The sequence below is a fragment of the Dreissena polymorpha genome, chromosome 5 (genome assembly GCF_020536995.1).
Source record: "Dreissena polymorpha isolate Duluth1 chromosome 5, UMN_Dpol_1.0, whole genome shotgun sequence".
NCBI classification, from domain to species: domain Eukaryota; kingdom Metazoa; phylum Mollusca; class Bivalvia; order Myida; family Dreissenidae; genus Dreissena; species Dreissena polymorpha.
In genome coordinates, this window is record NC_068359.1 from 19,498,947 (window position 1) to 19,512,174 (window position 13,228).

General features: G+C 32.9%; 3 protein-coding genes across 6 annotated transcripts in view; 1 reads left to right on the plus strand and 2 right to left on the minus strand.

The window, feature by feature from the left end:
- Positions 1-3,589, minus strand: part of LOC127881588 (uncharacterized) — a 58,757-nt gene extending 55,168 nt beyond the window's left edge. Inside the window, exon 1 of the mRNA XM_052429574.1 lies at positions 2,922-3,589. The gene's annotated coding sequence lies outside the window, so the exon portion shown is untranslated. The remainder of the gene's footprint in view (positions 1-2,921) is intronic.
- A 3,187-nt stretch (positions 3,590-6,776) lies between these two features.
- LOC127881826 (WD repeat-containing protein 5 homolog) overlaps positions 6,777-13,228 on the plus strand; it is a 51,649-nt gene continuing 45,197 nt past the window's right edge. For 2 of the 3 annotated variants that reach the window (XM_052429963.1, XM_052429965.1), the window contains exon 1: positions 6,777-6,921. In XM_052429963.1, coding sequence (XP_052285923.1) covers positions 6,805-6,921 — 117 coding nt within the window. In that variant the 5' untranslated portion in view covers positions 6,777-6,804. Of the gene's footprint in view, positions 6,951-13,228 lie in introns of all 3 variants that reach the window. The other variant, XM_052429964.1, reaches the window with a different exon arrangement.
- LOC127881827 (uncharacterized) lies at positions 6,972-11,734 on the minus strand. 2 transcript variants are annotated; one of them, XM_052429966.1, is made up of 6 exons: positions 11,199-11,731; positions 9,922-10,548; positions 9,178-9,299; positions 8,664-8,768; positions 8,330-8,404; positions 6,972-8,223 (listed from the first exon to the last, which is right to left on the minus strand). In XM_052429966.1, the coding sequence occupies exons 2-6, from the start codon at positions 10,541-10,543 to the stop codon at positions 7,924-7,926; spliced, it is 1,224 nt and encodes a 407-aa protein (XP_052285926.1). In that variant the 5' UTR covers positions 10,544-10,548; positions 11,199-11,731; the 3' UTR covers positions 6,972-7,923. The 2 variants fall into 2 exon arrangements, with proteins under 2 accessions (XP_052285926.1, XP_052285927.1); XM_052429967.1 differs by lacking the exon at positions 9,922-10,548 and having other exon boundaries at positions 11,199-11,734.

Consider the following 13,228-nt stretch of genomic DNA (forward strand, 5'->3'; position numbering starts at 1 on the left):
CCATTTTCAATATATAAATGAAAATGAAACTACTTTTCATAAGTTAATACTAAAACAAACAAAACAATCCTACCAAAATCTGGTCGGATTTTCTTGTGGTGGCAGAGATTGTATGTGAAAGCAGTGAACGATAACTCTGCGTGGAGATTGGTGATGGAAGAGATTGTATTTTGAGATAATGGAAGGACAAATCTTCGTGAAAATTATCGATTGGTATGAAATTAGATATATTTGCCAAACGTATTGGAACAAATGCTCGTGTATTTCCGAGCGCCCTGTAAAATTCACAAATTCTGTTTAATGTCAAATATATCAAACAAACCATAATGGACGTTAGTTAAGCTTAATATCGATGTCATCTTCATTAAACATACACAGCAGCTATATGACAAGACTCTTGAATTTTGATTTATCGAACACCATGACACATAATTTCTTACTGTAATTTGAACATAGCGATCACATTCCAATTCATATTGTTTTATGAATTGTAAAGCCTATTTATCAAATTATATTGAAAGAATTACGATTGTTTGAGGATCTAGTAGAGTTAAATATACTACACGCATTATTCTTATTGAAAATGGTAGGTTTATGAGAGATTTTTAAAACAAAGATAAACGCATTTCTTTCATCGCATTTTCATTAAAGAAATGTATTTACTATTATAGCTTGAATCTAACCTTCTAGATAGCTTATTATAAAGGTGCAGTTATAAGTAAGTATTTCATAATATGACACTTAAAAATTTAATGTACGCATTCCTTTTTCACAGAATCAGTTTTTTTTATTAATTGAAAATTCAAATAAAGGCATTTCATGTAGAAAATAAAACTCGGATATCAGAGTGCCCGCTTTGTTGAAAGTCTCCGTTATCCGAAGTGCCCTTCATCGGGAATCAAAGTGTCTACAACATCATTAATATCACCTACTAAAACATGCTCTCTCTCTCTCTCTTCGTCTATATTCCATAGAATACTTTCAAAATTTCAGTATTTGAAGCACAACGATTACTCTACATCCTGGAATAGCAAACAATGTATTGCTATATGTCTAAGTATTTTTATTTTGTTGAAATGTGTATTGATTATTCAGTTTATGCTGTTTTCCGATGGAATTTTCTATATATTTTTTTACAAAAATCTAATATTGATCATTGAAACCACCCATTCTTCACAATACAAAAAGGATATACAATTTATCAACTTCGCCATCAAAAACTAATATTAAGGATATACGTTTAAAAATCTCGATGAGAACTTATCTTTCGAGCGTGAATTTTGTTTATCTCTGTTATCCAAGTGCCATTTGTTATCAAACTATCGCCATACCCAGCGTGTTTTTGAAGCTTTATACAAACATAGTGTTCATGTATGCATTTAAAGGGACTGTCAACCACGACGACGAAGAAAAGAAAAGTTGTGATATACCGTATTTTTTACAATCATTAGTTCATATTTATTAAAATACCACGACTGGTATATAACATTACTTGAAAAAAATGGTTAAGTTTTCATATGTTCAGTATATTCGGTAATAAATTTTACTGGGTATGTCTACCAGGTAACTACCAGTTAACTATAAATAACGCAAGTAGATTGATCATCATCGTCACGTGGTGAACCCAGTAATGCAAATTGTGCATGCGTTGTGAATTGTATATATTTTATACATAAAATGACCAATCTACTTGCTTTATTTATAGTTTGTATATCGTTATGTCACATATTTTCGCGATGTACTTTCGATTTCACATCGCGAAATTTTATTACCGAATATACTGAAAATATGAACTTTTTTCAAGTAATGTTATATACCAGTCGTGATATTTTAATCAATATAACCTAATTATTGTACAAAAATACGATATTTTAGAACTTTTCTTTTTTCGTTTTTCGTGGCTGACTGTCCCTTTAATATTCTTATTTCACAATACAATAAATAATATAGTTTTACCCCACGTCATTAATATTTTATTAAGTCGAGAAAAAAACGTCTGAATATTTGAATGTATGTATCCAGTACTAATTGTTATACATGTAACCATTGTTAGTTTGCATTATAAGCCTTTTATTAAAATAAATTAATTTGATATATTTGGCACCCATATTGTTAGTGTTTTAAAGATTTCAGACCTTGTTCTAGCAGGCAAAAAACAATTTTAAACATGTTTATGGGGCATAACCCTCTCGATAATTGACGGATTTAAAACATTCATTCAGATTTGTAGTTTCCATGCTGTAATCTTCAATTTGAATGTCTTAAACCTGTATCCTTTTGGAAACGAAATAAAAACACTATGGAAGTGTGTTTGTTTGAACGCACTATTATTTCATACAGTAATAAAACAATAAGGAGATGATTTAAGTCATGTTCACACATGTTCGACCTATAAACGTTTTACTATTAAATAATCACTGTGCAGTGTCGGTTATGATAGTTATGTACGTTATATTTGTAAAGATAAGCACAACATATTTTAGTTTATAATTAACCATCTAAATTTAACAAACAAAAAATCTAAACGATATATGTCAATGTAAAACATACGTATTACCTGCCCAACCCCCATTTCAATCAAAAGTACACAAAATTACAAAATGTTAATCAATTATGTTTGGATATTTAAAAGTACGCTTGTTCAAGAGCTTTCCGGATAGCAATATTTTTGAAATTTTCCATATAAACCAATACTAATTTCCTGATTGTTATTGCGTTTTTGTATTTATATTAGTTTTTTAAATAAACGTCTGTATTAAATTCGAATTAATTAACCCCGGTGTGTGTCTATAAATTGCACTGTAGACTTACTTAACAACAAAACAAATAGGAATCAAACTAACACCTGCAAAATATCAAATTATGACCATTTACAACCATTACATTTTTAAGTACTTCACATTTACAAAAATAAGACACACCTTTTCAAGACATTCTAAGTCGGTGCCGAATGCCGTCTTCAACAATTCGTTGCTGGTGCAAATCTGCACAAAAGCTGTTATATCCGCCTCTGAAATGTCTTTCTTCTCTTTGTACCCTGAAGTATGAATGAAGCACTTGATCCTTTCCCATGGACCACGTGTATCATCTGACCAAAATTCGGAATTGGTATTGGACCAATTGGGATCATTCTTGACATGCAAGTCTATTATCCGATCACATAAATACCCACAACTCCCTTTGTCTGGACAAACCTTGTTTGTCTTTTTCTTTTTGGGTGGTTTTAATTCATCAACTTTACACAAATTGCACGTATATGCTTTCGATCCCGAAAGGTGTTTAATATAACTAATGTCCTTCAGGTATTGTTCAGCACATTTGTCTTTCATAAAAGGTAGAATAGCGTCTTTAAAACATCTGAGCGCTAGCCACGTTTTTACCCAGTTTCGTGTACCTATGTCCTTGAGTTCAATATCCATTCTTCAGTCCATGCACAATAACTAAATTTTCAAATGGTACGACGGACATAAATCCTTCTGAATGACGTAAAGTAAATATTAAACACAACGCCGGTTTTCTTCGTATTTTCATTAGATCAGACACGCAAAACGACCAAATAACATGTACTATGCTGTACATGCACAAACATGTCTTATAATATGTTTGGAATTTTATGTTTAAACCTTCACATTAAGTTTTGATAATAAATAAGTTTATATCATTCAAAAGATTAAATGTATGTGCCATTAGATATAGCAGTGTTATCCTTCATCTGTTCACGCTTGTTTATTTTTGTTTCGGGGATTCCCGAACATAAATTTAGTGAAACAGTTTTATTATAACAATGCAAAATACGATGCATATATGGAGAATTCCCTAAACAAAGATGTATTGGTGTATAGTTACGTTCCATATATATTGTAAAGTATGGTTTAATCTCACACTTTGAAAAAATGCCTCTGATATCTATTTTAAAAACAAATTGCGACTGATTTAAATATATATATATCTTATGCACACTAGATGTAAATGTCGCAAAGGTGCTACATAAAGGTCAATGAACTATATAGACGTTATTCCAGCTGATGAGTTAGATTATTCTTAACACTCTTGCAACATATAAACGAGATTTGTTTTGTTTAATGGGCTCCAATCTAATTAAACCACTTTGAAATCGAAAGTACAAATGCTAATTAAGATGACAACATTCAAACGACCCATGATCCTAAAGGTCTAAAAAATGGTTATATCTTCCAATTAAATAGACTTTGGTATCGAACAGATTCTCAAGGGGATGGAGGCATTCGAAAATTCGTATAGTAATATCATTGAATTCAAACACAATATTAAGCCAGTTGGTAAGTAAACTATTTTCTTCTGTCATTACTTTGTATGACTTATTAGTCGTGAGTTTGATCCCTGTTTTAATTGAATATTCATGTTCGCGAATTGGTTTAAAAGGGACCGTCAACCGCGATTGATGAAAAAAGAAAAGTTCTAAAATACCGTTTTATTAGTTTATATTGATTAAAATATCACGACTAGTATATTACATTACTTAAAAAAGTTGTTAAGTTTTCATTTTTTCAGTTATTCGGTAATAAATCTTACTGGGTACAGGTACCAGGTAACTACCAGTGAAATATACATAACGCAAGTAGATTGATCATCATCGTCACGTGGTAAACCCAAGAATACAATTGTGCATGCGTTGTGAATTGTATATATATATATTATATTTAAAATGACCAATCTACTTGCGTTATTTTTAGTGTGTTTATCGTTATGTCACGATGTTATGATTTTACATCGCGAAATTTTATTAGCGAATATACTGAAAATATGAACTTTTTTCAAGTAATGTAATATGCCAGTCCAGTCGTGATATTTTAATCAATACAAACTAATAATTGTAATAATATGGTATTTTAGAACTTTTATATTTTCGTCTATCGCGGTTGACGGTCCCTTTAACACGTAATATAAATATATAATTTACTGTACGTGTAATTTATAGTGGAATAAGAATGTGTAAATAGTATTTGGACGACATGAATGAACTCACAAACTTTACCCCGTTAACTGCAACAATTTTACCGATGATTACTAGCTATGAATCAAACCAATATCTATAGACACACCTATACAAATTATAAAGGCTTTATTGGCATTATGAAAATGAACTTAAAAATGCAAGTAAACTCGAAAAGAAAATATATCAGACTCGAGTGAAATAATATCCATCTATTTTAGGTAAATGGACTCAATCTCATATATTTTCATAAGACAAAGTAAATTTTAGTGGTAGCATACAATCTATTCAATATAGTATGCAAAACATAAACAATCAATAGCTTATAACAAACTGAGACCAATTGGATATTTTAGTTGTGTCTCGGACACTGATCAGAACTCAAATATAATTGTTCGCGTCCCTAATTACTCGGGTCTTGGTAGAAATAGATAAACAACAGAACCTGTGTCGAGCCGCAAGATGTATTCGAAAAAAAATTGGCGGGTCGGCGAGCTTAGTTGGAAGAGGGCTGGACCACAAAGACGTGGATCGCAGTTTTGATTCTATGACAGGCAATGGTAATGGAATTATTTATACGATATTTCTTTGTGTACCTCTTACTCAAAGTGTTCAGTTTTTTTAGTAAGTATGAACTGTAGGTACCTTTAGACCAGCTAAACTAAGAAACTGTGGGTAGGTTATTTGACCACCTCGATATGACTTTGTAGCCTGAATGACATGTATATTGTTTTCAAGCCATGGTGAAGAAACCGAAACAAACAAGAAGAAAAAGTATCAACTATGATTTATCGCGATCTTTAGCATTTCCGAATGCTGGACATGACACTTTTGATTTTGTGTTTCAAATGTAGGATCTCCTTTCCCGTGACTTGAGGCTGTGTATGGCTTTATACGATATCAACGCTCTACGATATCAAATACAAAAACAAATAATATCTCTTTATAAATATAAAGCGTGCAGAGATAACATCAAAGTATATAGTTACTGATGGGCATAAAAGCTTTTAGTACTTGTTATGAACAATAACACAATAAAAATAATGTTTCTTGATTTTCCAAAGAGAGACTCTGACTTTGTACACTCATTTCAAATAATTCGCTACAATATGTGATAATGAGGGTGTCTACGATATGCGGGTCTAAAAGACGCTTAAAACTTTAACAGTAAAACTGTGTGGAAGAAATATATAACCTCTGTGTTGATTACGACCAATAACCTCTGTATTGACTACGACATAAACTTCCAAAGAAACATTGTCTGTCCCCATGACAAGTATTATCTGTCCCCATGACGAGTGGTTGTGATGGATCATGAATTTTGACCGGTAAGCATTTGGGCCTTATGTATTGACCATCCCGACTGTAAAACACTGTAGGTTACATCCCACTAAACTACTGTGTATGCCTACGCGCCCTTTTCTAACGAATTAATTTTTTCGTCTGGTTCAAAAATCTAATTAGCGCTTGAACCCATGTAGTTTTGTTATTTCTTTTATCCAATGTTTGTCTGCAATATTTTGGTACATTTTATTGGGGACTACATTGAAAGATGAGTGTTTTAGTGCGTTTATTGAAGTATACTGTGCTTCGATGGTCTTTCCATTTGGGCGAATGGTATTTTCGAATAAATTTTCGATTTTTATTGTAATTTAAAAAACAACAACAAAAAATCCATAAATCTTCAAATTAAATTAGGCCTGCGCGATCTAAAATTAGGAAAAGGCAAGACATAAATTTTGCCGTTTCGTAATGGGACTTTTTGAGAATATGATTTAGTGTAAACTAACCTTAACGCAGAATATCGAGGACCGGATACAACAACAACAACAATGACGACGGTGGACATATCGATTTATAAACAAATTCGAAAGCTAAGGAAGAAGTTGAGACAAATCGAACATTTAGAGAGCATTGACCGAGACCTTTCAAATGAGGAGGTGGTTAAGGTATCAGCACAACTCCACAATGCCTCAAAGTAAACTTCTAAAATGCCTATGGGTATTTCTATAAAATTTGCCATTCAAGATCTAGCAAACGATTATTAAAGAATGTTATTTCAGTGTTGCAATATTAATTTGTCTTATTTAATAGTCTCTGTTTAATCGATATTTTTATATGTCCGTGCATCAGAAGTGCCTTTCTTCATAATAGAGCGTTTTGAATAAGTCAAGTGTCATCTCAACGTCATTTCCGCAACTAACCTTCAGTTTACTCCTATCAAAAACTCCAAAGCGTCTGCCGCAAATTTGAAAGTTGTGTTGATTTGTATGGTCAACCTTAACATGCCGTTGCGAAAATATAGAATATTTTCATATCAAATATAGTTTTCAGAGTTATCTTTCTTTAATCATCATTTCCGCAACGAAAAATATCGACACTTTTCTGTTTTGACAAGTTTACGAACGTTATGCTTCCAGTTTTAGACAGATAGTATTTGTTTTAAATAGTTTTTAGCACAATGCATAAAGAAGTGACTTATATAAACGTCGTTGTTCATTAAATCCATCACAAATAGTTTGCGTTACGGAAATGACGAACTGTTGCGGTAATGATAGAAACATGGATGATATTTATGTTTGTTACACAAAGAAAATTTCGGAATAAAACAGTATAGTAAAAGCACAAAGCGCAATTATAAATGTATATGGAATTGGAACTTTATTAAATCGAGCATATTCATCACAAAAAATCGGGATTAACTATCATTGAATTCATATTCTGTTACGACTATTGTGTCAAGTATTAATTGGTCGTTAAATTAAAGTGCATACTGTGCCTATTACATGTGTATGTAATAGGCACATTATACACTATGATATAATGACCAATTAATACTCGACACAATAGTCGTAACAGAATATGAATTCAATGATTGTTAATCCCGATTTTTACGTACATGCAACACAAAAATACAACCCGAAAAACATTTTCATATCAAAGGATAATGTTTAAAGATCATATTTGTCTTTCACTGCCTCCCATATTGGTAGAGGTAGGGCCTGGTGACGGCCACTCAACTTCTCTGGTTCACAGGGTAACATGGTAATGATACGATCTTTTTCGTACCAGCATTCGTCCTTATGTAAAGGCCAGAAATATCGATTGATACCGACACAATGCATTGCACTAACTTTCACACCGATGTCGTCTACTTCGGTAATCTTTCCTGGATATGGTTTGTTATCATACTCGACCAAACAATAGCTGTCAACTAGACTCTCGTCAATACTGACTGGTACATTGAGAATCTGCAATTCAATAAATAGTCATTATAAATAGTTCACGAAACTATAATAATTTCAAAAATGGTCAGTGTTGTATCCCTTTTGTCGATGTTGATCAAACAACAATTACCTGACAAGGAAGATCAGCCCCGTTTTGTGGACCTACGATGCTGTCGTCATCCAACGGTACGGGATTTGCAAACGGCTGGAATTAAAAAATAACAATAAAACAGTCTGCATAAAAAAAATAATTAGAAACAATACTTTAGGCAATACTATCTGCTGTCAAAATGAGTCAATACTGTTTTTATAATAAACATCGAGCATCACATAAGCAGTATGCACTATTTGCAAGGCGCAATGCAGATACTTAAACTGACGACATATGTTTTCAATATATAAATCTTTAAAAAAAAATAATTCATGTATTTAAGGTACTAGTATGTTAAACAAATATATTTAACCTGGACATTGAAATTGGTTGTAACCGGTTGGTAACATGAACAATCCAGTGAACAGAAACAACTCAGGATTCTTGACTGAACTGTCCCGCTTTCTTTGACAACAACCTGAAACAGAACAAGACTGTGCCTTAGATTTGAGGTGGGGTTTGGGCGTAGTCGTCCAATTGTAAAAGTCAAGTAGAAATTATTGTGCAAAAACGTAATGGTTGTTATATACTTTGTAAGATAAATTTAGTCATTTTATAATTGGAAATGTACAATATATTGATTGTGTTTTTAAATGATCCATATAGAGTCATTTCACGAGGTAAATGTACTGGCTTCAATATATTTAACGTACGGTCTTGCATTTTTCGGGGGCGCGGGCCGGATGCGCACACTACATTCCCCCACCCCGCATTTGCTAGTGGTCACGGCGCTAAAGTTTATAGAGATATGATCGTTAAATTTTGTCGAAAGTTATTCTCACCAGTCTCTAAATATACATTACAAAATGCTATTTAAAATTACCCACCTGATGGAGTTTCATCGTCTCTGGAACGCCGGTAATCTTTGTTGGAATAGCAGCTTCCTGTTGCGTGATGTCATCGTTTTTCACTTCGAAGATCATCAAACGGCTTCCTAGTTTCTCCAGACCTTGTGAAAAAAATCGTAAGTACTATATGAGATTTTTTTTCCATATCTTAATAATAATAAACTCAGAAAGTACCGACTATTGACAGTCTGTCATTCAAATTACATGAATGGTATTAATGGCGTAAGTCTCAAGTAGCAAAATGTAAAAAAATATTCTTAAATCACACCAGTATATAGGTTTAAACGTGAATTTATGTATTTAAAACTACCGATAGTCGAGTATGGAATCAATGATCTACAGTATTATGTATTTTGGTTGTGCTGCGAGTTTTTCCATTTACATTCCATTACTTAAAACATAAATATTTAATTGGATCTTTAATAAATGTAATTTAAAACTGTAGTGAAATCAGTGTAACCTGTTGTTAACCCTTTCAGTGCGGAAAGCGAATTTTGAAGGCCTTTGCAAACAATTTGGATCCAGATGAGACGCCACAGAACGTGGCGTCTCATCAGGATCCAAACTGTTTGCTATTCTGATATTTCTGATAATATTCTTTGAAAAAAATCGAAAATGTTAATTTTAGAAATTAAGCAGCCGACATTTTAGCAGACGACAAATTTCCCAGCATGCAAAGGGTTAATATTTTCAAACACATTAATAAAGTCTGTGCTAAATTACCTCTCATTAAAGCACTAGCACCCGTTATGTCCGTCTCATGGGTGTTGACGAGTGTATCCGCCTCACGCTTGACTACGGCTCCAATACCATCAGGGGCGCCCTTGCCGTGTCCTGCCTCCATAAAATTCCAACTTCCGCCATTTACAAAGCCATACTCGAAAATTTTCGTAGAAAAGAGGTAGAAATTTGATTTACACCTGTATTGTGTGGTAGGCCCATCGGAGACGAAATGGATTTTATCGATGTCAGGAGTGGTCCGCCGGATGTGCAAGAGGATAGGATCGAGATGTGCCCATATTCCAGGAGGGGAGTGTTTCAAATCGTCCGATACGGTTGCGAAAGATATATGCTTGGATTTGAAATAGGCGACACCGGTGTGAATAGAAATTTGGCGTTTTGACGAACCGAAATGTACACTCTGAATCTCAGATGCATATTTACATGCACGTCGCTTTGATCTTTTTTCTCTTTCGGACATGTCGTGAACTAATTTTATATTGCCCCTTTCCTTCCTTTTCAAATATCGCTCTCTTTCTTTTTGCTTGTACTTTTCGTGTTTTTCTGTATCATTTCTCTGTCTTTTGCGCCATAGCGCCGATCTTTCGCCGCTTGTCAACGCCATACTTCCTGAATGAGAATAGGGTTTGCTACAATAACATATGTAGCAAAAAAATCGTCATTTCCGAAACGGTGCATATCTATCTTTTTTTTACAATTGTCGCACACATATACTTTTTTTACAATTAAAAAAATAATATACGGGCCTTTTTTAAACTGGGTGAATATTTACATGTACTCTTTATGATGACAATTTATTACAAACTATTTAAAAAAATAAATAATAGATCTAACTCTTTCGTCAAAATTATTTCTATAGAATATCTTTAAAAACATGTTTCACATCTTTACGCTTATAGTTGTACGTTATTTTATTCACGAATTGACATTAAATTATTTTATTTACGTAACCCACTTTATTATAATTGCTAATATTAGAATATTATAATGCAGCCGTCATTACCGAAACGATTGCATCATTATCGAAACGATTTTAACGTTTCGGTAATGAGCGTTTCGGTAATGTTTATTTTTAGCATTTTTTTCATGTGCGTCTGACTGACAGAGATTTGTTCACTCGTTACACTGCATGATATCAAGATCGAATATCAACTCATCATAAATACAAAACATGTTTGTGCTTTTACATATCATTTTGTTATTTATCAGCATACGGTAATGATGCGTAAAAAACATACGACAATACAATGCAAGCTTACCTATGCCTTTTAATTATTTCAGCTCATGAATTCGCGGCCTCGTCTGTTGTTAAAACGTTCGCGCCCAAACAAGCTTTTGCATACGTCATAAAACAAAGGTTACAATAAACCATATATACCACTGGAAAAAAATATTAATTAAGTTGCGGTAATGACGACAATTCTAGTGACACAAAACAAAATCTTTTTTTTTCCATTTATAATTTTTAGACTAGTACTGAATGAATAAAAATTGTTTTTTAAAGGCCCTGTATACGGATTAAATGCATAACCTTTATATAAATTTGCTTCATTATTTGAAAAATATGCTTCTATAATTAGGTATTTGGAGAAGTGACAACTGTTTTTTCCTGTATTTGTCGTGACTGGTGAGTTACATGTATTATTTAAAATGTTGAATAGATCATCTTTACATACAAACTATTTAAAACTATTAATTTAACAATTATAAATGAACAATATTTTCAAAATTGCTCCAAAACTTCCATCGAAAACCATGCATGGCTCGAGTGACAAAAGTTTGGCAATTTTTATAGAAATACCCCTATACAATTGCACCATATTTCGGACAGTCTCTATATCGGTGCCCTAAGTGAATAGTCTTACATTCTAGCTCCTAAATAAAAAAAAATAATCGAAGAATGAAATTGTAATGAAGGTCATTTTATTTGACTGCATCATCTTCTTAAATAGTGATTCAGAATGGTCCCACTTTCCTAAAACAGGTGTATTAATGCATGATAAGTTCTTGTTGGCTCAGGTACTCTTAAGCAGGGTTCGCTCTTTCATTCCCCATTTGAGCCATTTGCAAAAATATTTAGAATTTAGCTCAAGAAAAATCTGATTTGCAAAAATGTTTAATCTCGTAAAATTTCATTGAAAACATCCCCCATTTTAATCTGGACTGGTTTTCTATAGACCAGTTCACAAGTGACTTAGTTCATGCTTAGCTAAAGAAACTTCAGCATACAGTTTATCTAGTATTGACATACCTGTACGCTGAAGCCAACATACCTGTACGATGAAGCCAACCCCATATCGAAAGTCAACCAGAGTCGTTACATATTTATGTCACGCTATAAATCAAAGAAAGCTCATTTTCTTGGATACATTTCTACAGATATTGGTGAATGAATATAAATTACTGCATCGAGGAATATTTTAAGGTTCAAATGCATCTTACAAAAGATGAAAATAACTCTCATCAGTCTGAAATTCACAATTTTGACGCCATTGTCGCTTTGTCATGTGACGAGTTTTCATTTGGATACTTTCGGATCGACCTTGACATTTTATGCTGAAATTGTAAACATTACTTTCGTTTTCTGAAAGATATTATTTGTGATTAACAACTTACGTCTGGTGGATTATAAGACTGATTTCATTGTGAATCAGGTAGTTTTATATAATATTTACTTTGACTTTGTATTGACAGGTGCTACAATTTGTTTACAAAATAAGCCAGAATAATTAAAATACCGGGATATGTCATTCTGAATTTGAAAACACTTGAGCACATGATTAGTTACTAAAAATAAAAATCACGTCATATGACCTTTCTCGATACAGTACACTCCACGCATTTTCCCCAAAAAACGAGCTCCCTCTGTGGATTTTTTTCTGCTAGCGAGTGTTCATGCGGCGTTGAGAGAGCGAGGTGAACTTCATAAAACGCTCTGCGTTACGCCGCGTTTGCTAATTCCCGCGGCGTGTATTACTTTAGCCTAGTCGGTAAATGCAGACAATTTCCGTTCTTATCAGTGATCGCAGCGCAACGCCGCGTTAGCAGTGTGCTACTGGGCATGCCAGAAAATAAAGAAATTGTTATAATAAATTGTTTAAATACTGTAGTACATGTAAAAAAAGATAATTGTGTAGAAAATTAATGCATATAAAAAATGATGTTTTTTAATTCACAGGTACGTCTACAATATGAATGAATATAAGACATTTGACAAATTAATATTTAAATCATAACACATATAACACAAGAATAAATGTTCCGTAAAATTTCCAAATGAGAATAATAA

Coding starts and splice junctions, on each gene's coding strand:
- LOC127881827 (XM_052429966.1), bottom strand. CDS start 10,543: ATGGCGTTGACAAGCGGCGAAAGATCGGCGCTATGGCGCAAAAGACAG. Junction 8,769..9,177: donor AGACGATGAAACTCCATCAG/GTGGGTAATTTT, acceptor GTTCTGTTTCAG/GTTGTTGTCAAAGAAAGCGG. Junction 8,224..8,329: donor GGGCTGATCTTCCTTGTCAG/GTAATTGTTGTT, acceptor ATTGAATTGCAG/ATTCTCAATGTACCAGTCAG.